Source organism: Anopheles coluzzii, chromosome 2, assembly GCF_943734685.1.
Source record: "Anopheles coluzzii chromosome 2, AcolN3, whole genome shotgun sequence".
Taxonomy (NCBI): Eukaryota; Metazoa; Arthropoda; class Insecta; order Diptera; family Culicidae; genus Anopheles; species Anopheles coluzzii.
The window spans coordinates 82,008,200-82,029,262 of NC_064670.1; the positions used below are offsets into that span (position 1 = coordinate 82,008,200).

The window sequence follows — 21,063 nt, forward strand, 5'->3', positions numbered from 1 at the left end:
TTAAAATCTCGAAACACCATTCATAAATGTGATAAAAGGTAAAACATTTATGCGGTTCACTGAAAAGTGGGACATTCTTCATTTCATAGCAAAACGATCACTTAGCATGCCAATATTAACAAATATGGTTCTTAAACCATTTGATATCAGTTATTAAATGTCCATAGACTACACTGGTTGGTCATTTGCGTATTACATAACCTAGGCCAAGCACTCTACAGTCCGGATTAACCAATTTAAATATCAGAATAATTTTAAGAGGGTATTAATATTTTTCTAATCATTGGGTATTATTATTGGGCCACGCGTGTACGTATTCTCAATTTAATTAAGCTTTAACATTTAACACATCTATTTTGGTTTTAAATAAAAAAAAATAATCTATTTTTTTAATTCAAACTGTACTACTCCCAGCACTATTTGCGGGCACCCATTTGCGTGTGTGATGTTGATTTTGGTTACTTTATCATGTTCCATTGTCATAACAAAAAAGGCGCTATAATTCATGGCACATTTCAAATATTCTCATTGGGAAAACATGTAGTTAATGAACTAGCTAAGATTTACCAAAATATAATAAACATTTAAGACAAAAGATCAGGAATTTGTGATAAAATGTATACATTGACTCTCTCTCCGTGTTATTGGAGTATCCGGGCGAGGTTAAGTCCCGATGAGCCCGTATAAACGGCGCTCCACTGTAATTCCCAACTTTGTTACGATCGGGACAATCATTCGGAAATTCACGGCCCCTGTTAAGTTTAGCCGCTCTCTCTCCTAATATGCATCTCAGGCGCTCTCTGTCAACTTTCATAGGAAGACAGCCGTACGATCGAATCGATCATTAATGTATTAACGATAATAAAATTATCTCTTAATTAATCTCTTTAATTATTCTTCTAAGTTTCATTAAGTTTTGATAGTCTCTACGCTCTACCTATGTTTTTTTTCTTTAATTTTTTTGCTAGGTCTAGACTAGTTTAGTTAGGCTTAGTTTTTCATGAATTATTTTGTTTATTTGTTAGGGTTTATTTAGTTTTAAGTCTGCCTTATTTAGCCTTGATGGCGGATATTGTATTAATAAATGAAATGAAATGAAATGAAAATAAAAAAAAACACATTTTTCAATTGCTTTATGTGAAAAGGTTTATTCATTTTGCATTTTTAGTTATCAACAAATCGAGTAACAAAGCGTAGTTTATTTTTAAGGATAATAAACAAACGCTGGTACATAGATGAATATAAGTTGTGGTCTGTTCTTTAAAGTGTGTTCAAGCTACAGCTTTGTTGAGGAAGCGAATGTTCACAGAAAAAATATGATGCTGCTTAGGTGTTTAAACACTATAACCACTAGCATGTTGATTGATAAAATCAACATAGTACGACACCTTGGTTAACACGCCGGGATATGGAGCGATAGCACACGGTTTAATACTCCAGGAAACGATGCCCACCTGGAATTCTTTATATATCAAGGGACCACCAGAATCTCCCTGGAAGTATACGAATTTGAGTTAAAAATAAGATTGCCACATCTAAAAACAAGCACTATTACGAAACCAACGCGATATAGTATACTTACACTGCATTGGCCTTTTCCACCGCCAGGCTCGGCTGCGCAAATCTGTGTTGGATAAATGTGATTGGAGTGGATACGATTACATTCATCGTTCGGCACTGCATAGTAATCGATCTCCTGCAAAGTGGTCTGGACTGGTCCATCTGAAGCATTGCGGCCCCATCCAACAAGCGTCACCAGATTAGACTCCTGCACGTCGATTTCGAAAAATCGTTTCGGCAGTCGAACCGGTTGCACCTGGTCACTAAACACCAGCGGTTTGCGCAGTTTCAGCAGAGCAATATCATCAATATAGCTGTCGGCGGGGTTGTATCCGGGATGAATTACAACATCCTCAATCGCATATACGGATTCGTCTTCAGTCCGGGAAATGTCGGCCCTTCCCGCCTGTATCGTCTGGTACAGGGGCGTAGTATAATCGACGCAGTGAGCAGCCGTAAGAATCCAGCGATCATTTAAGATACTGCCACCACACGAATGACCTCCACTAGCACCACGCAGAGACACAACAAATGGATAGTTTTCGATTGCTGCATCCGTACCGTTGACGATCTTTGATTGATCGATTGGACCAGCTATGGGACGAAGATGAAATTACATATCGAAACGTCTTAGAAACTTACAACCTACAATTAAAACATACCCTGCGCTAGTCCAATAAACGCAAACGTAGCTACTAGCGGCAAAATCATCTCGATTAACGTTCCACTTCCCAGACGCGCACAGAACTAACCTCTGCTACACTGTCAAGCTAAAGTATGCCCAATCATGGGCTTTATATTTCAGATAACGCCGTAATCACTCCAATGCGGAGGATAAGCTACTTGTACAATTAATATATTGTTACAATACACCATACCGTATACCTAAATATCTATTGATAATCTGCCAATTGAAATCTACACACTCACCCCTAGCTCCGTCCTTCTGCTTTCCTCGCCATTTCCTCTACACTTATTGCGCGCATTTGAAACTTGGTCAATCTTATCTGATCATTGTAGTAGTAGTAATCTATTGTCTGAGAAAGTGTACACACCGCCATGATATTGAAGTCTCTATTTTAGAATCGTCACGATTAATCTTATCATGTATGGATGTTTGCTCGCACTAAATAAGCTATTTTTTAGTTGAATAGTTTTAATTTTAGTAAGCATCTTTTTAATGCTAATCAAACAATATTGTTAATGAATAATAGTTTCTGTTGTATGAATCAATATTTATACTATTGGAGCCATGCACGATAATAGCCAGTTTCTATATATATTTTGAAAGATAGCGACAGAGGACAAACGCTAAACAAATGCTAACGCACTATTAGGTTAACTCATGTATGATTTAATTGGCTTTGAAAAGATAAAATAAAAATAGTTCCATTCGATGAAGCAAGTCTGGTGAGGTAGGGGAAAGCGGAGTAAAAAGGCACTGTTATGGATTTTGTACAGTACATTGGGGAATTTGGATTGGAATTGGTACGTCAAACGGCGTTTGACAGCTTTTACCTCGCCAGGAAAAATGAATTGGTCTTGACCAATGTAGATTCTGTCAAGAAGGAGAATTCCACTGCCAATGTGTAAAATGGTAGTTTTTTTTAGAAAGAAGCACATAAAGTAGATCTGAAAATGTCTTCGTAAAACAATTCCTTCGGCATAAACTTATTATTGTAAACAGATTGATTTACTTTTCATAAAATTCTTTTAATCTTCTTGCTTATCAAAAACAATCAGAAGTTTACGCATTAAAATCAAATAAAAAAAATCAAATCAAATTAAAAATCAAAATTGTGAAAATGTATTGTGCCGGGTAAAATGGTCTATGTGGGCTATGGGACCAAATGGTCATACACCAAATGTCAAAATACATCAAAACCAAAGGGTAAAATAGACCACAACATTGGACTTTAGACTTTGGTTTAAGCTCTTGCATGTAGGTAGAATTAAGAGAGTAGAGATTGAAGTTTAGTATTTAAGTGTTTTGTTGAGTAATTTAGCTTTTGTTGAGCTGGAACATTTTTATAATTCACGAGTTGTCAGCATTGTTTCTTGTCGATAGAGTATACATACAGCACAGTTAAATTTTTGTAAAACAAATATATTGTAGCGACTTTACCTTACACCATAGCCTCATCATGTTAATCCGGTTAAAATATACCGACCATTTTGCCTCAAACTAGAACGATCACTTTGCCCCAAGTGAAACATTTTAAAAACTTTACGTTACATTAAAATGGTTACTTTTTTCACGTAAATCATAGATAAATATCATCTGCCTGCATTCACATTTTTTGTTTTCTCCAATTATTTGTTAAATTTTTACGGAAGCTTATTTTCGAGGCTCTGAAAATTACATCACTTTGAGCAAACGTTGTTTTTGCTAATTTATTCAATTATATTGAAAACTTAGGTTATGAAACGTTCATGGTAGGCTTTAAACATTGTATATGATGTTTTTAAATCATTAGAAGCCATTATAAACGTTAACGTAAACGTGATAAACGTGTTAATTTATCAAAAATGCAGGTGACCATTTCGTCCCACCTAACCATGCTGCCCCCATTGCAACCATTGGCCAGTCTCGTTGTACAGTCGTCAACTCATACGACCTAACTACATGCCCGTCATCATGGGTTCAAGTCCCGGATAGACCGTGCCCCCATACGTAGGACTGACTATTCTGCTATGGAGGGTGGGTAATCCATAAGCCACTGAAAGCCAACCCCACAAGTGATATATGCAGGCCTTGACTGACAACGGTTGTTGAGCCAAAAAGAAGAAGAAGAACCATTTAGCCCCACATTCCCCTATATAAAGAGTATACCTCATTCAAACATAAAATGATACACAATTCTTGAAATCCAATATGACGGAACGCAACGGTCAATTGGGAATGGAAAATACAAGCTTCTTAAGCTTTCTAACTTAAACCGTCTAAAGGGCCATTTCGAATAAAAATTATTAACTAATTAAATTATTAACTAAACTAAAATTATTAATTAATTAAAAACTAATTTACAGGAGCTACACTCTTTTCAGGCATTGTTTTAATAATAACATTATTGTTCTCTTAGCAATGACAAGGTAGAGAAGAAAAAAACAATTTAATAAGAATTACTAATTAAATATATTATGAAAACAGAGATACACAGACACAAACATCGTTATGAAGTAGACTCGTGTAGAAATTTGAAGTTGTTATGGTTTTATGATGATTAAATAATAATAATAATAATAAAAAATACGATCGATGAAAACAAAACGCACATTAAAACCAAAAACTTAACAAAAATAATTCGGTTTACGCTGTTTTGCTGGACATTTAATTTATTCGTAAGGTGGTGCAATTTTCTAAACGAGCAACATTGCAGCACGCCTACTTTGTTAGAGCTTTTGTTTGAATTGTTTGAAAGCTTTCAACAAAGCTTTCAATAGCTTATGGAATTTTAAATAAGCCCCAGTTGAACTTTCAAATGCGAAAACCAGGGACGTTATGGTTTGCATTTCTTATTCTTATTTGGCGTAATAACAGTAGTTGATCTAGACCTGTCCAAGCCGTTTAGCAAACGTTACAAATAGATTCTTTCCTTCTTCCTTCTGCAACATTCTTTGTATGTTATTTATTCAAGTTATTTACATTAAACGCTCATTGCTCTGTAACAATCTGTTTAAATAAAACACTCCCATGTTACATGAACTGTGCGTCTACACCATAGTTAGCCCTCCATTAACAATCATGACTCAGTTCAATTGTAGGTCGCGCTTTGTAATGATCTATTATGGCTGGCATAAGAGTAGTTTTAGTTGTGTTACTTTTTGTAATGATAGCTTACATGTGCGTTACTGTAGGTGCAAAGAAATCAAGCATGGACAACAATTTTCTGGAAGATGAATTGGTAAGACTCCACATTAAAGTTGCACTATTTTAATGTCACCTTTATGAATAAAAAAGGGATTGTAAAATCAAAAATATTTCCTTTTTGCACCAAAGTTCCCCATCTACGAGTGTGACGAACGAAGCCGAGATTGGACTACACGTTGCCTAGTACCTTTGACTAATGCACAAATGTCAGTGGACCTATGCAAGACTGGTGAGGTATGTGTACACTTTTCCTTCAACCATAATATCAGACTAGTAAATCGTACAATTTTTAGAGACACGATCAACATTTTCTGAAACGTTGCGCGAAGGAGCTGCAAATATTGGGACAGTCGTGTCCACAGCCGGGCTCAGTGTCAGATTTGGCTAAAAATATGCAGGTTCACAAACCACCACCTATGCCGTACGATTCACCAAACATGCCGAAAGTTCCAAAACAAATGTCAAAAACTAAAAAAATAAAAAGTAAATTCGAACTGTAAATCATAGATTTAAATTATATTAAAGGAAATTTAGCTTATGCTTAGCAAAGCGCACTGGTGTGACTATGTAAGAAATATGTTATAAAGGATTTGGATTAGCACTTGATTGGTAGAAAACATATTTGGAGATAATAAATTTCATAGAATTGTAATACGTTGTAAACAAAAATTTAAAAAATCAATATTTTCTAAATAATTCTGATGTGAATTTTATTATGATTAATTTAACTTTTAGCAATATTGCTGTTATAAGGCCTAAAATATAAAGGTAAATATAGATATCAAATGAAAGGACTCAAGAGATAATGTGCGGGCACATATCACACTTCATTACAGCATCGAATTACAAAAAAAAAAAAACAGAATAAAATAACAGTAAATAAAACGTTGAAACGGTACTTCACCGACACTTAAATGCACCTTATAGCATTCCATGACTCTGCTCTTCTTTCAAGTATTCTGCGTTTTCTAGCTATCTAACGTGGTGGATGCGTTTCGTGCGTTAAAACTCGATGCACTACGTGAAGCATGTTAAACATCGTTTGCCGTGTGCATTACCGCGGAAAGTGTAGAACACACGCACAAACAGTTTCACCGACTATGAATTTTGTGCGTGTACTCCTGCAGCGTCAATGCCAAAAACGTATCGTACGTAACCGTGCAATGCAGGCAAATGGTGCGTATACATTTTGGAGGAATTACCACAGTTTTCCTCCTGCCAAAACTTTTGTAGGACCTCCAGATTTTCAGAATAGGTTAAAATTTAACGCTGCGTGAATATTATGGGCCTAAAATGGGTCGGTTGACCTAGCCCTACCAAAATTGAGTTTCCTGTATCCTGTTTTCTATATACCTTGCACCAACGTTCGAAGGTTTATTGTTGTCGTTAAGAACCAATTATCAAAATGATTTGGTGCATCAACGGAAGGAAGTTATTTGTTTGCATTGAGTTTCTATAAGCTGTATATAACAATGTTTTATTAGTTAGATATGTCTTGTTACTAATTTAATTAAACCAAAGGATACAGTTTAATATCACTACACTATACAGCGTCTACCACAACTATATGGACAATCGTTTTTCGCATTTTTTGTGGAAAATCCGTAAGAGATAGATAAAAACAATGAATGTATGAGTTTTGCAGAATACTATTTCACATCTTTCATCTTTCATTTCACATTCAACTTTTTTGAAACATTTTTACACGACTGATTACGAAAAAACAAATTTATAATCGTACCATAACTATAAAGACACTTCGAAAAATAGGTTTTTTTTTGTGCTGACCAATGTATTTACAAATCGTTCAAAAATATAAATAACATATTTTAGAAAGGTATTACAGAAATATATTTTTAAACGATTTTTAAAAAGAGTTTTTATAACTATTTTAAGGTTTTAAGAGTTTCATAAAAATATTTATCTAAATTTATTTTTTAGACATCAAAAGTTTTCTTCAAGAAAAAATGATTCGCATAAAGATAATAATGGTGATAATTATCATAACAATAACATAGATAATACTGATAAAAAATTAATAATAAAAATAATTTATAATAATAAAAATAATAATAATAATAATAATAATAATAATAATAATAATAATAATAATAATAATAATAATAATACTATTAATAAAGAGCAATAAAAGTAATAATAATATAATAACAATCATAATAATAATAATAATGATAGTAAAAATAATAATAATATGTTAACAATTATAATAATAGTAATAATGATAATTACAGTAATAATGATAATAATAATAATAATAATAATAATAATAATTATTATTATAATAATAGTAGTTCTAACGATAGTATTAATAATAATAAATATAATATTAATAATTATAATTATAATAATAATAATAATAATAATAATAATGATAATAATAATAATAATAATAATAAAAATAATAATAATAAATATAATAAATATCATAAATAGTAATAGTTCTGTTGACAGTGTTTGTAGCAATACCGCACTGATACGGGTATGTTCCGACACCTCTCGAAGGTTAATATGTCTCTGGTCAGTGTCTGGTCTCCATGTTAAGGGCGGCTGGCTGGCCCTTCTGTCCTGACATCCTAAGGGACATTAATCAAGGATGCGTAGGCCCTCCGACGATACAGGAGGTTGGGGGAGAGGCCTTGCAAGCCACCCTTAGAAAACCCCAAATGCAACGAATGGAAACCAAGAACCAAGGAACAGAACAAGGCTAACGATTGGAAACTAGGGACATGGAACTGCAGGTCCCTCACAGCACCTGGAAGTACCCGCATTCTTGCGGACGAGGTGAGGGCCCGTGGCTTCGGAATAGTAGCACTTCAGGAGGTGCGCTGGAAAGGAGTGACGGAGCGCCCGTATGGCAGCGATTGCATGATCTACCAGAGCGGTGGTGAAAAGCATGAACTCGGTACGGCGTTCCTGGTCATAGGTGAGATGCGGAAACGAGTGATCGGGTGGTGGCCGATCAACGACCGGATGTGCAGGTTGAGGATTCGTGGCAGGTTGTTTAACCTGAGCATTATAAATGTGCATAGTCCGCATCTTAAGAGCACCGATGACGATAAATACAACTTTTATACGCAGTTGGAGAGGGAGTACGACCGCTGCCCACAACACGATGTCAAAATTGTCATAGGGGATTTTAATGCTCAGGTCGGACAGGAGGAGGCATTTAAACCGACGATAGGAAGTTTCAGTGCCCACAAGCTGACGAATGACAACGGGCTTCGGCTCGTCAACTTCGCCTCTTCCAAACACATGACCATCCGCAGCACCTTCTTCCAGCACGCACCTCGCTTCAGCTACACCTGGAGATCACCGCAGCAGACATTATCCTAGATCGACCACGTTCTTATCGATGGAATTCACTTCTCGGATGTAATCGACGTAAGGACCTACAGAGGAGCAAACGTCGACTCAGACCATTTCCTGGTTATGGTTAAGTTACGCCAAAAACTATGCGTGGCTAATAAAGTGCGCTACCAGCCTACCCCAAGGCTCAACACAGACCGGCTGAGACAAGCTGATGTAGCGAGGGACTTCGCAATCGCGCTTGGGGAAGCGTTGCCGGAGGACACCACTACCGAGGCGATGTCTCTCAATGACCACTGGCGTATGGTGGAGCAAGCCATCAGCAGCACGGCCGAGCGAACAATTGGTCGCATGACCCGTAACCAGAGGAAGGAATGGTTTGATGATGAGTGCAGACGAGCACTCTCCGAGAAGAACGCTGCGCGTACCCGCATGCTCCAGCGCGAGACACGACAGAACGTGGAAGACTACAGCCGACTGAGGAGGCAGCAGACCAGGCTCTTCCAGGACAAGAAGCGCAGCTTCGAAGAGTCGGATGAGCAACTCATGCAGCTGATATCCCAGTCGGGGGAAACTCGCAAGTTCTACAGGATGCTAAATACGACACGAAGCGAGTTTACTCCCATGACCGCCATTTGCCGCAACGAGGAGGGAGATGTCCTGTCCGTCGAGCGAGACGAAGTGCCCCCGCCATCTTTGGACGAAGTCATTGGTGTCATCAAACAGCTGAAGTGTAACAAGTCAGCTGGTAGCGATGGTCTAGTGGCCGAACTGTTCAAGATGGGTCCGGAGCGGCTTGCCGTCATCATTCATCGGCTGATTGTGAGGATTTGGGAACAGGAAGAACTACCGGACGAGTGAAAATTGGGTGTCATACACCTAGTGTACAAAAAGGGCGACAGGCTGGACTGTGCCAACTTCCGAGCCATCACAGTCCTGAATGCTGCCTACAAGATCCTGTCCCGAATACTCTTCTGCAGACATTCGCCCCTTGCTACTGATTTCGTCGGCAGCTACCAAGCTGGATTTGTTGGATGCAAATCGACCACCGACCAAATCTTTACTCTACGGCAGATCCTCCAGAAATGCCGAGAGCACCAGATCCCTACGCACCACCTGTTCATCGACTTTAAGGCGGCCTACGATACCATAGATCGGAATGAGCTACTAGGAATGTTGAGAGCTACTATGGACGGGGTGCAGTGCAAGGTGAGAGTGACGAACATGCTTTCGGAATCGTTCGAATTTCACCGGGGTCTGAGGCAAGGGGACGGACTCTCCTGTTTGCTGTTCAACATCGCTCTGGAAGGTGTCATGCGAAGCGCGGGCTTCGACATCCGGGGCACGATTTTCACCCGAACTCTCCAATTCCTTGGCTTCGCGGATGACATCGACATCATCGGACGTACAACTGCGGCGGTGTGCGAAGCGTACACCCGACTGAAACGCGAGGCCGAAAGGATTGGATTGAGGATCAATGCGACGAAGACAAAGTACCTGCTTGCCGGGGGTTCTGTACGTGATAAAGCCCGACTCGGAAGCAGAGTATCAGTTGACGCCGACGATCTCGAGGTGGTAGAGGAGTTCTGCTACCTTGGTACGATCGTAACTTCGGACAACAACGTAAGCAGCGAAATCCGAAGGCGCATTATTCAGGGAAGTCGTGCCTACTACGGGCTCCACAAACTCCTGCGATCCAGAAGACTCCAGCAACACACGAAATGCGCCATATATCGCACACTGATTCGTCCGGTAGTCCTCTACGGGTACGAGTCTTGGACTATGCTGACGGAGGACGCCAATGCACTCGCCATTTTCGAACAACGGGTGCTAAGGACTATCTTTGGCGGTGTGTGCGAGCAGGGCGTGTGGAGAAGGAGGATGAACCACGAGCTAGCTGAGCTGTTTGGCGGTGCTGATAACCTGACGGTCATCAAAGCCGGAAGGATACGATGACTGGGACACGTGATGAGGATGCCGGACTCATGCCCCACCAGGAGGGTGCTCGTCAGCGACCCGTTCGGCACGAGCGTAAAGGAGCACAGCGAGCTCGTTGCCTAGATCAGGTGGAGTCGAACCTGTCGGAGATCGGATGCAGCCGTGGTTGGAGGACTGCAGTCCAGGACCGAGTTTCTTGGAAACGGATTGGCGACCTGGCCATGTCTACTAGACGTGCTCATACATGAGCAGGCCAAGAATAATAATAATAATAATAATAACAATAATAATAATAATAATAATGATAATAATAATAATAATGATAATACTAATAATAATAATAATAATAATAATAATAATAATAATAACAAATAATCGAAATGCACATCTGGGCATAATCAGAAAGACTATTACATGGTTTCCCGCGATTTATTAGTCAGTTTCCATAATTTTTTGGACTTGTTTCACGAGTTATTCATCGTATCCCGCCCCCATCGTAGATTTTTGGTGCGTTCCTATAATTTATTGGTATCGTCCGATTATATATCAATACAATTGAACCAAAAAATTCTAGGAAATGCCCAATAAATCGTGGGAACATATAAAAAAATATGGGAAGCAACCAAAAAACTTCGGGAACCGACCAATAAGTCCCCACGACTAGTAAACCTTGTAAAATTTAATATGAGCAACAGGATATACACATGAATTCATAGTTTGTTCAATTTTTTATTTTATAGCAGTTGGAAAAAATATAAGTTGGATCATTTACACATATTCATAGCTATTATAATTCTTTTTGGCACAACAATCGATTTCGGTCTGCCTGCATAGTGCCTATAGCATTAGTGGGCTTAGCTTTCAGTGACTTATTAATTACCCATAGCAAGATAGTCAGTCCTACGTATAGGGACATGGTTCATTCAGGGTTTGAACCCATGACGGGCATGCTGCTAAGTTGTGCAAGTTGACAATTGTAACACGAGACAATCAACACGATGATAAAGTCAAAGTCTCTCTTATGCAGGGTTGTTTGCACTTTTATATGTGTCATTCACTCAGGAAGTTCTGGGAATGGATTTATGGGAATTCAATAAGTACGCCATATATCCTAATTACACGAACACTTCGTTTTCACTTTTCGGATAAGACAAATATGTTATCATCACTTTATTCCATTTTCAAAGCTATCTCAAGCAACGAATGCTCCAAATTTCCACAAGTAATGCTACGGAACTCCAAAAGCTAGACTGTAGTGTAGTATCCTTTTCCGTTTAAAGCCCTAGTCCTGTTTAGAATCGTGTCCCGGTTCAGTGTGTCGGGAAATTGGACACCATTACTGTTGGTACGTCAGTGTACACGACAGATGACAGTGATTTAGTCAATATACTGTGAACGTAGAGAGAGGACAAATGAAGATAAAAAAAAGAGAGAAAAACGCCAACAAGCACGTGAAGAATGAAGGGTATCTGAGTGGTAGCGGTTAACGATTGGAAAAGGAAACTGCCCAGCGTGTATCCAAGGGTCTAGAGTCGAGTGTGAGATTCTGCTGACAAGAAGCATTCGTGCCGGACAACGTACTTTTTCTTTTTTTCCCTTTTCGTTGTTTCCGGCTGGTGTCACATTTTATGGTCTACCGGAAACCACGAAAACATGGCGTGGGCGAATAAGTGCGTAAGTCTGCCGGACGTTAGGATGCTACCATAAAAAAATGAACAGTAAACACTCGCAGCGTGGGAGACACAGGACACGTTAACTTAAGTTTTGTTTAGCGGCGAGTGCCAAAATGGTCAAAAGCGTGTCGATTAGCAGTAGTAGAAAATATTTACTCTCAAGAGAGACATTTGCGGTATCAGCGTTTCAATAAATGAAATGAACTTTTACAAACTATCTTCATTGTACCTCTGAATTCATAGACATTGAATACTAGGAAATGAAAAATTATCATTAGTTTTCAATGTGCAAAACCACTTATCTTCATGGCAATGCCATTCTTACTGGCATGTGACTTTTTTCCGATCCGTCAGTAGCGGTCGAGCAGGCAGATCAAGTGGCTGCGGGGGGCCCCGTTTGTCTAGGGGCCCCAAGGATTGTAAGTTAATTATTCCCATCACCCCATGGGTCAAATCGCTATAAGCATCCAGCTCTCCATACGCACAAATGCCAATCATGCCAGAACCCCTAGAAAAAACCCAGCTAAGGTTGTAGTATGCAATTAGTATAGGAAAATCATGTAAAGCACAATCGTAACCTAATTCTGATAAACATTTATAGATTTTTTTTCTAAATAGCTAGTCTACATATTTTTGCTTGAATTACAACCCAAAATGCATACAAGGGATACTGTTCCTTACAGTCGTGGAGGCTACGAGCCCCATGAGCATCATACTGATTCTTTTTTTGGTACTTTCGTCACTTTTATTCGAGTTGCTAGTAAAAAAAACAGTAAAAAATTGAAATCTGAGCGTAAACCCCTTTCCACAATGAAAGTTGTAGAACGTGACTTTCCACGAACGGGATGCGGAATACCCAGCTGCCGAGCGGGTACTTCACCCGATCCGGTGAAAGTAAAGGACCGCTCGTTAACATCGCAAACGTACACACGTGCGATTCCCAGAAAAGTGCGTGATGCTGAAGGTTGCCATAAATTTAAGCTTTGTCGAACTTGGTATCCATTTGTTTTGTCGCAACCACATCGCAACCGCTGCAAAGACAAACGTCGTAATCGCGACACCGTGGGTGGGGTGGTATAAATCGTGAACAGAGGGCTGGTAGGTTTGTGTAGTGGTTGAGCTTTGCAGTGGTTGGTCCTTTTTTTTACAAACCCACGAACGCCCGTACGAGCATTGATTGACGTTTTGCAATGTTTCGGTTGAATTTCAAAAGGGCATTGCTTGGTGCGAAAGCAAAAGCGCACCGGATGTCGTTGTACCGGTCGTCTTCTATCGATGTTCAACAGCGGCTGGAGCGGAAATGTTAAGCAGGAAGTTCCTGTCTTACTTCAAACTCCGTCTCGTGGGACAGGTTGTGTCTACCAGGTAGTGCTGCTTTGCACTTTCTACATCATCGGACAGTGGCCTCGATGGAAGCCGTTCTGCTTAGTAAAATCGTACCGTCATACCATCATAAACAAATATTTTACACGGGTTCTTTATAATGGACGTCGCAATATTGTATTTAAGCAACAAAAAGGCTAGTTTTTGTTGACAAAATATGCATGCACATTAAGCAGGTTGAAGTGGTAAATGATCAACTACAGACGACAGAAAATGATATTGGATCCGGTCCGTATCGTCGAGTAATTTAACACCGTTTACCCCTCACCCTACTGCTGGTTCGCTCCGATGTACGCCTTTCGGTAGCAGTGGAGTAAGTTCATGCCGTTTGAACTGCACCCATGATTATCGACCTTGCTGCCACTAGCAGAAGCAGCAAATTGCACGGAATTTCAAGCGGAAATCGTTCAAATGGTAATTTTACACAGTATTGACTTTTGATCCTTTGCCAACACCCCTCGTCGGGCTACAGTCTGCATTCGTCGACCCTTGTCGACGGGCTGAAGTGGCCATATGATAGACGACCCGATGGATTAGTCACAATGTGGGATTCGATTACATGAATCGATTTTTTACAATTTTCGGCAATATGGCCGGATAGAGAAATGTAGCCAATTTGTAGCCATTTGAAAGACTCGTGCTTCGATAGGCGTATACGTTCGACTTTTTTCTATTTTCTTTTTCTTTGTTTGCTTATATCTATTGTTGTGCTATATTCGTATCGCTGTTTTTTTTATTCAGGAGGGATCACCTTAATGTTTATCAGCAATAAAAATATAAAACAGCAGCATTTATATACATTCGCCACTATTCTAACAAGATTTTTATTTTTGACATTAGAGAGTTAGTTCTTCTAAATTGGCCAACATGTATGTAAAACGTACGTGCGTTATGTAGGTGTTACGCTGAAGCTAGATAAGCAGATATACTAACCTATTACGAAGAACGCCAAATAAACGGAACTGTCAAGGTAATTTAAAACAATTGTAAGTTACATTTTAAAAACTCGAATCTGAAACATTATTCTTAGCTTCGGAATATGAGCAATTTTTAAAACAATAATAAAACATATATACAACTGAATAATAATAATATTTTGTCTCTTTTTTTTTTGCATCACTTGATAAATGTAAAAAGTTATGATTGAGCTTTATTAGGTGCACCTAGAGAAACCAGATGTACAAAACACTAACAAAGTGCATGAATAATCGAGAGCAGCAGTAAAAACGACAAGATCAATGCAACATGCCAGAAAGGAAATTCTGCAAACAAAACAAACTCCAAACCACATCCAACGCTGTATATATAATACATCACATCGCAGGCATTTTTGATAGAAAGTTCGCAGAAGCAAGCAGCACCACGGCACGGGGGGCACATCACAGTGGAAATGTAAATGCTGCTGAAAATGCAAGATGTTGCCTGGTTGGAGCTTTCATGATCGAAAGGATACCACAGCAAGGGCGTCCGAGGGCGTTCTGTTTGCATTTGTATGAATTGACCAAACTCAGCACACAGGTAATTCTAATCTCGTGACCAACCGTCCGTCCAAATCGACCGGTTAGAGATGGGGAAAGCATTGTTCTGCCATAGGAACCGGTGTGCCATTCATAAAACGGCCCTGCATATGCAGGTTAGCTTCGGGTCAGTCGTGTGCTGAATGCATCTGCTGCTCCTGCAATGCTTTCGATCGATATCGTCAAAGACGCGGTCAAATGCAACCAGGGTACCAGATGGAGACGCATCGACCTAATAATAATGTCCCGAATCGGTCAAACGAACTGCAGCCCGTCCCAGCCCAAGCTCCTTCCACATCCAGTGGAACAGGAACACACCCAGTTTCTCATTGCCTCCCTCTGAGCTAATTGCACGTTCCGACCAGTCACCGTTTGATCGGGTTTTTGGACTATTTCAAACTACACACAACACAGCGGGAAGCGTGTCCATGCACGCTGAAAGCATACGCAAGCTGCATTCTCCCTCCCCCTTTTCAATGTCATCCACATCGGTCATGCTATTAAGCGGTAGAACAATGATTCCTGTAGTGTGTGCGTACGCGTATGTGTGTGTGTGTGTATACTGCTGCATCCGTGTTGCGAGCATTGTGTGCAGTATGCTGCCCGGGAACGGACCCCGGCGCAGCCAGAAAATCCCCACAGTGGCCGCTGGGCTAGCCGCGAGTGAGACATGTAGCCGTTGTACGGTCGCGTTTTGGGGTGTTGATTTTTGCGGTTCACGCAGCCATCAGCAGAACGGGGACGGTAGTGCCCAAATAAAAAAAGGCACATAAGCGTTTGAAAGCGAATTATTGATTAAAATTTGCACCCGTTTCGCTTCATTGCGATGCATCCGCAGTGCCGATCACGAACCCCAGAATGCATGCAAATACAGCAATTGGTTTGCCACAAAAAGCAAACCATATTTGACGAACCTGCCTCAAGTCTAACCGCGAACGGAACACAATGACAGGCTGCTGGCTTAAGCCCGTTTTTCATCAAATTTCGCTTGGATAGTGCATCACGTTCGGGGATCGATTTTAAACAAAGAAAGACTATGACATGGTAAGTAGGTAGGCTTGCTATTATTAGAAGAAATCAAACAAGGTGTAAAATGAGTGTAGTGTAGATTGATTTTCATTAGTATTGTATTCGATATTTGGATATTGTATTGTAAATCGTTTATTACTGCTGTAGTAGTACTTATTACGTTCTTTTCAGTCTTTTTTACCCTAATCATGAAGGCAATACTATAGCGTATCCATATGAATTGAGATAAGAATATTATGAAGCTATGGCCAGATTACTTAAAACGATATAGGAAATAAAGGTTAAATTAAATAAAATTATGATCGAATTACAAATTGATGCATAAACCAGATAACAGTAGGTAAATAGTATAGTTTAGCATGTAGGGTAGAATAGATAGCGTAGTACGTGAATTATCCGGGCAGCTCGGGACCGGACGGTTGCCGGTAATCGATTTACACTGATAATAGTCCAAGAAATATCAAATTCATATAAAAATTGGAAAATTCACTGGTTTACGGACAATTTATAGGTTTTCCAACTGTTCATGAACCAAAGTAAAGTTAGAAAATATCACTAGACACTAAATAGCAGCACAACAAAATTGTTTAACAACTTAACTAAGTGTTTGCCACGATTGAACAGCTGTCAAATTAATGCGCACGGTTAAGCCGCCCGCCGGGTAATCCGCCCTCAGATAATCGAAGTTCTAGTATTGTAATAGAATATTGTAATAGAATAGGAATATATGAAATATACAATCGGTCTCCCCGAGATACACGGTTAATGGGTACCGAAAACGGACACAATATACTACTGGTCTCGATTTTCTGCGTAAATTTAATGTCGTCAATTCCAGCCAAAATATAACTAATTTACGTATAATTCTGCAAGTAGGGGTTTAGCCGCTTAATTAATTGTTTGATATGATTCTGACTGAATTAAACAGTTTTGAACAGTTTTGAAATTGTTTTTAACATTCGATCATAAGGTAAATTATTTGGCATTTTACAATTGATGTGTCAAATCAGTACAATTTTCTCAAAGAATTGTCTTTCTAGAAAACCGTATCTCCGATTCCGCGTATAAGAGGACCCCGTGTATCACGGGGACCACCTGTACATGTAATGATTGGATGTACATGATATCAAAGAAATAGAACAAAGGATAATATAATGTATGCGATACAGTGGATTCTGCATATTGGATTTAATCCGTTACAGTGACACATTTGTCATACGAAAAACTAGTTACGAAAAATGTTTTGTTCTCAACCTGAAAACGTGATGAGTTTTTTTTCACTACACATATGGTAGTATGACATTTCTCCAACTGGAATCTGCTAAGTATAGATTTATTCTAAACATAAAAACTCTTGCATTGATGAGCGAGTATCAAATATAAAAGAATTGTCCATAGTGCTATTTTTCCCCTTCTCTTTTCATTCGAACTACACTAGCGTTCGTGGTACAAATAATGTATCAAAAATCCAAATTTTAATTTTTTGTGTTATGCGATTTAATAGGCAATACTAAAGTTTTGTCAAACATTCAAGACAAGTGCAAAAAAAGTTAACGAAACTACAGGTTTTAACTTATATTTTGTCGAGTAGTATGTTTTGTTCTATATTAAACGCATTTCAATTGCCAAGAAAAAAAAACAATCTAAAAAAGCATCATTTTTAAATACAATCAAATCATTTTTTTTAAATCAAAACGAGTTGTAGCAAAAACCTATCACCTACTAAAATTACAATAAGATATTTTTTTTCATTTCACATCTAATTTAGAGATACAACTAGATATAGGCAACCAATGATTGAATGATGGTGTTCCCCAATCAGATGTGAGTTTAACAAGTGACAGACAAAATAACGGGAAAAATTTAGCAACACCTTCAGCACAACTCTCCGATGTATTGAAATCCATCACCTAACGTATGTGACTGAAATTGGATTCATGCTGCCCGTTTCCTACCAGGACCAACCGCTTCCGTTGTCACTTTGTCAGTACGTGAAAATGTTGATTAACGGCATTCTTCTCTCAAATGGGGGCACCGAGCGGCGACCCTCATCTCGTTATCTCATAAATTTACATTACACGTATCGCGACCGTAATAATGCAATGTACCTGGTGGTGGCTGCTGCCAGACCCAGGAGGGAAGACACCGGCGGTCCCGGTTCGTGACGTGAGGATGTTGTTCTACAGCGTAGCCTCCGTACGGGCACGTCGGAAGTCGCACGTCTTCAGGTACGTTTCTGTGTTGACGTGCGTTTCACTCGCATTCAGCTATTGCTTCCCAGGTAGAGGTAGAGTAGACCGACTATATTGGGGTTGTGAGTGGCAGTGCACCTCCGACCGTTGATGCATTGGTAGAGGAATTTCTTTCGACTTTACATGATAGCCTGACTGCACTATCAGTGCAAACATCTGCAATGTAACGAAGTTTGCCTAGCAAAGAATACATTATCCGTCTGCTGCTCTGGATTTTTTCAATTGCAGTTGTTAGATAAATTTACAATATTCGATTTCGTATTTGTAAACTAATTCACAATCAAAATATAATATCGATATAATTACCCTGACCAGCTGAATTATAAGGTTTTGTTGGTTATTAGTATAGAAGATGGCTGTAATGGATGTAATGTTATTAATTTATTTGGTTTAATACCTTTTTAAACTTCCAATGAATTAATCACTAGGCAAAATAAGCGATAATTAAAAAATAATCCTTCCTACAGGACACTTTACAAAGATCTCCAGTTGTATGGCTACTTAGGGTTTTCAGTCATACATACCGTCACTGATAACAGCAATAAATGTGTTCTCAAAGATTCAATAAATATATAAATCAGTTACAATGTTACAAGAAGCAGTAGTGTATCACAGGTGTATGTTGAACATTTTGTATTAATTTGAGCAATTATTACGTTTTGACTCATTGGATTAAATATAGTCAGGCATCAAAATGATCATAAATATTAAAGAAAATACTAAAACAATACCAAGATCACCTATTTTTTTTGAAAATAATCGAATAGAAAGTTTATCATTGCTATGGTGGGTTGCATTAAACGAGCCAGAAATGAATAATTTCTCGAGAGCGAGACCAATGAATGTAATGTATGAAATAAAACTCAACTGAACAATACAACAAGGGCAATTAAAATAATAGTCACCAGTGCAACAGCCAAGTGTGAAGAATTTTAAACTAAATTGAAAACGCCCGAGACAGCCCGATTCTTGCAATGGCGGCAGAGCAACGGATCCAATATAACACGCTTGAACGGTGTGCAATGTTGGTAAGTATTTGTCCCCTAACATTCCCTTCACTGATCGCAACTGTTTGGGAAGCTGGTACCATATTAAGTGGCCATGCTAAGGTAAATAGCTAGACGGTGCTGCTGAAAGCTGGAACCAACTGTCACGATATCGACATCCATATGCCCAGCCTGTACAGCTGCCCACGGTGTCATCCTTGCACACAGCAAGCGCTCTCAGTGTGGCTACCGTTGGTACCACCGTTTGCATAAAAGCGTCACAGCCAGTGCTTAGGACGCATTATCGGACCGAAAAGGGTTCTGCCGGTGTAGTAGTTGTCGTCGTCGTTCACAGTAACGCCGTTCGCGGTTCAAGAGCACTTGAAGTCTTTCCGACTCTGAAGAGTTTTCGGAGCTAGCTCACAACACTCCCCCCCGGACGTTCGTTGGCTTGTCACACGCAATGCTAACGACCGCAGAAAATGCAAAACAACCTCCCTCATACGGGTCTTGCGCCGCGCACCATCTTGACAGCACGTCAACCAATGTAGATATTTTTCATCCACCGAGGTTTTCTTGAGATTTTAGCCCTTCTTTATCTGTATACTTCGCTTTCTCCGCCCAGAGACCATTGACACGTGTTTCTTTGGCGTGGTGTTGTACGACCCTGCTGCCCCTTATTTGACAGCGTTCAGATATGGAAGTTTGGCACTAGGTGCTACAAACCGGGAAGGATTATGTTATTTGTTTTGTTCTCTTTTTAGCAGCGATTGTGTAGCTTTTCTCCGAGATAGTTTCCTGCACAGAAGGTGTGAACATAAGCAATACGATCTGGCCGTTTTTGATGAATACAACAAAGTGGGAATTTTTAGACACATATACACATACAATAACAGTTCTGCTCAAAAACATTCCAATGCACACATTTTAAAAATTATGACAAGCGTATAGAAGTATGATATTCAGCCACAATGTTTGGATTAAAAAGTGAAAAACTGGGATACGAGGTACAGAGAAGCAATGACCTAATCTAGTGTAGCTACCGAATTGAGATTTTTCAATTTACAAAAAAAACATTAAATAATCACGATCAACGATTTTTTAAAACACGAATAAACAGTTCCATCCCATACAAGATCCATTTGTCACAATTACGTTAACATAGTTAGAAAAAAAATATAATAAATAAAAAGTGAATAAAACAAATATGTAATAATTAAAATAAACATAACATCATAATAAAATGCAATGCGACGTTAAATTAATAATTCTTTTTAAAAGCTCAAAACTGGTCCCTTGAACAAATCTCAATTGCAATGCGCACCTTACGCCAACAACACTCCATCATCCAAAATGTTCTCCATCAACACGGTAAGCTTTCATCAATTTGGTTCGTCAGGCAGTGTGTGCCCGTGGTGACTTCTCTTATGTATTATTTTCCCTTTTCGTTGAGCCCATTGCTTTGAGCAATTTTTTTACCGGGGCATAATTACTCGAAATTTTCAGCGCACACTTTCAGCGTGTGTT

The 21,063-nt window shown here is 39.1% G+C and overlaps 2 protein-coding genes across 2 annotated transcripts; one reads left to right on the top strand and one right to left on the bottom strand.

The window, feature by feature from the left end:
* Positions 1 to 1,120: 1,120 nt before the first annotated feature.
* On the bottom strand, positions 1,121 to 2,337 carry LOC120951541 (chymotrypsin-1-like). Its single transcript, XM_040370316.2, has 3 exons — positions 2,223 to 2,337; positions 1,583 to 2,154; positions 1,121 to 1,493 (listed from the first exon to the last, which is right to left on the bottom strand). Exons 1-3 carry the CDS (start codon positions 2,269 to 2,271, stop codon positions 1,335 to 1,337), a joined length of 780 nt encoding a protein of 259 aa, XP_040226250.1. The 5' UTR covers positions 2,272 to 2,337; the 3' UTR covers positions 1,121 to 1,334.
* Positions 2,338 to 5,324: 2,987 nt separating this feature from the next.
* LOC120961311 (uncharacterized) lies at positions 5,325 to 6,086 on the top strand. The gene is made up of 3 exons (XM_040385013.2): positions 5,325 to 5,465; positions 5,561 to 5,665; positions 5,725 to 6,086. Exons 1-3 carry the CDS (start codon positions 5,349 to 5,351, stop codon positions 5,929 to 5,931), a joined length of 429 nt encoding a protein of 142 aa, XP_040240947.2. The 5' UTR covers positions 5,325 to 5,348; the 3' UTR covers positions 5,932 to 6,086.
* Positions 6,087 to 21,063: the final 14,977 nt, after the last annotated feature.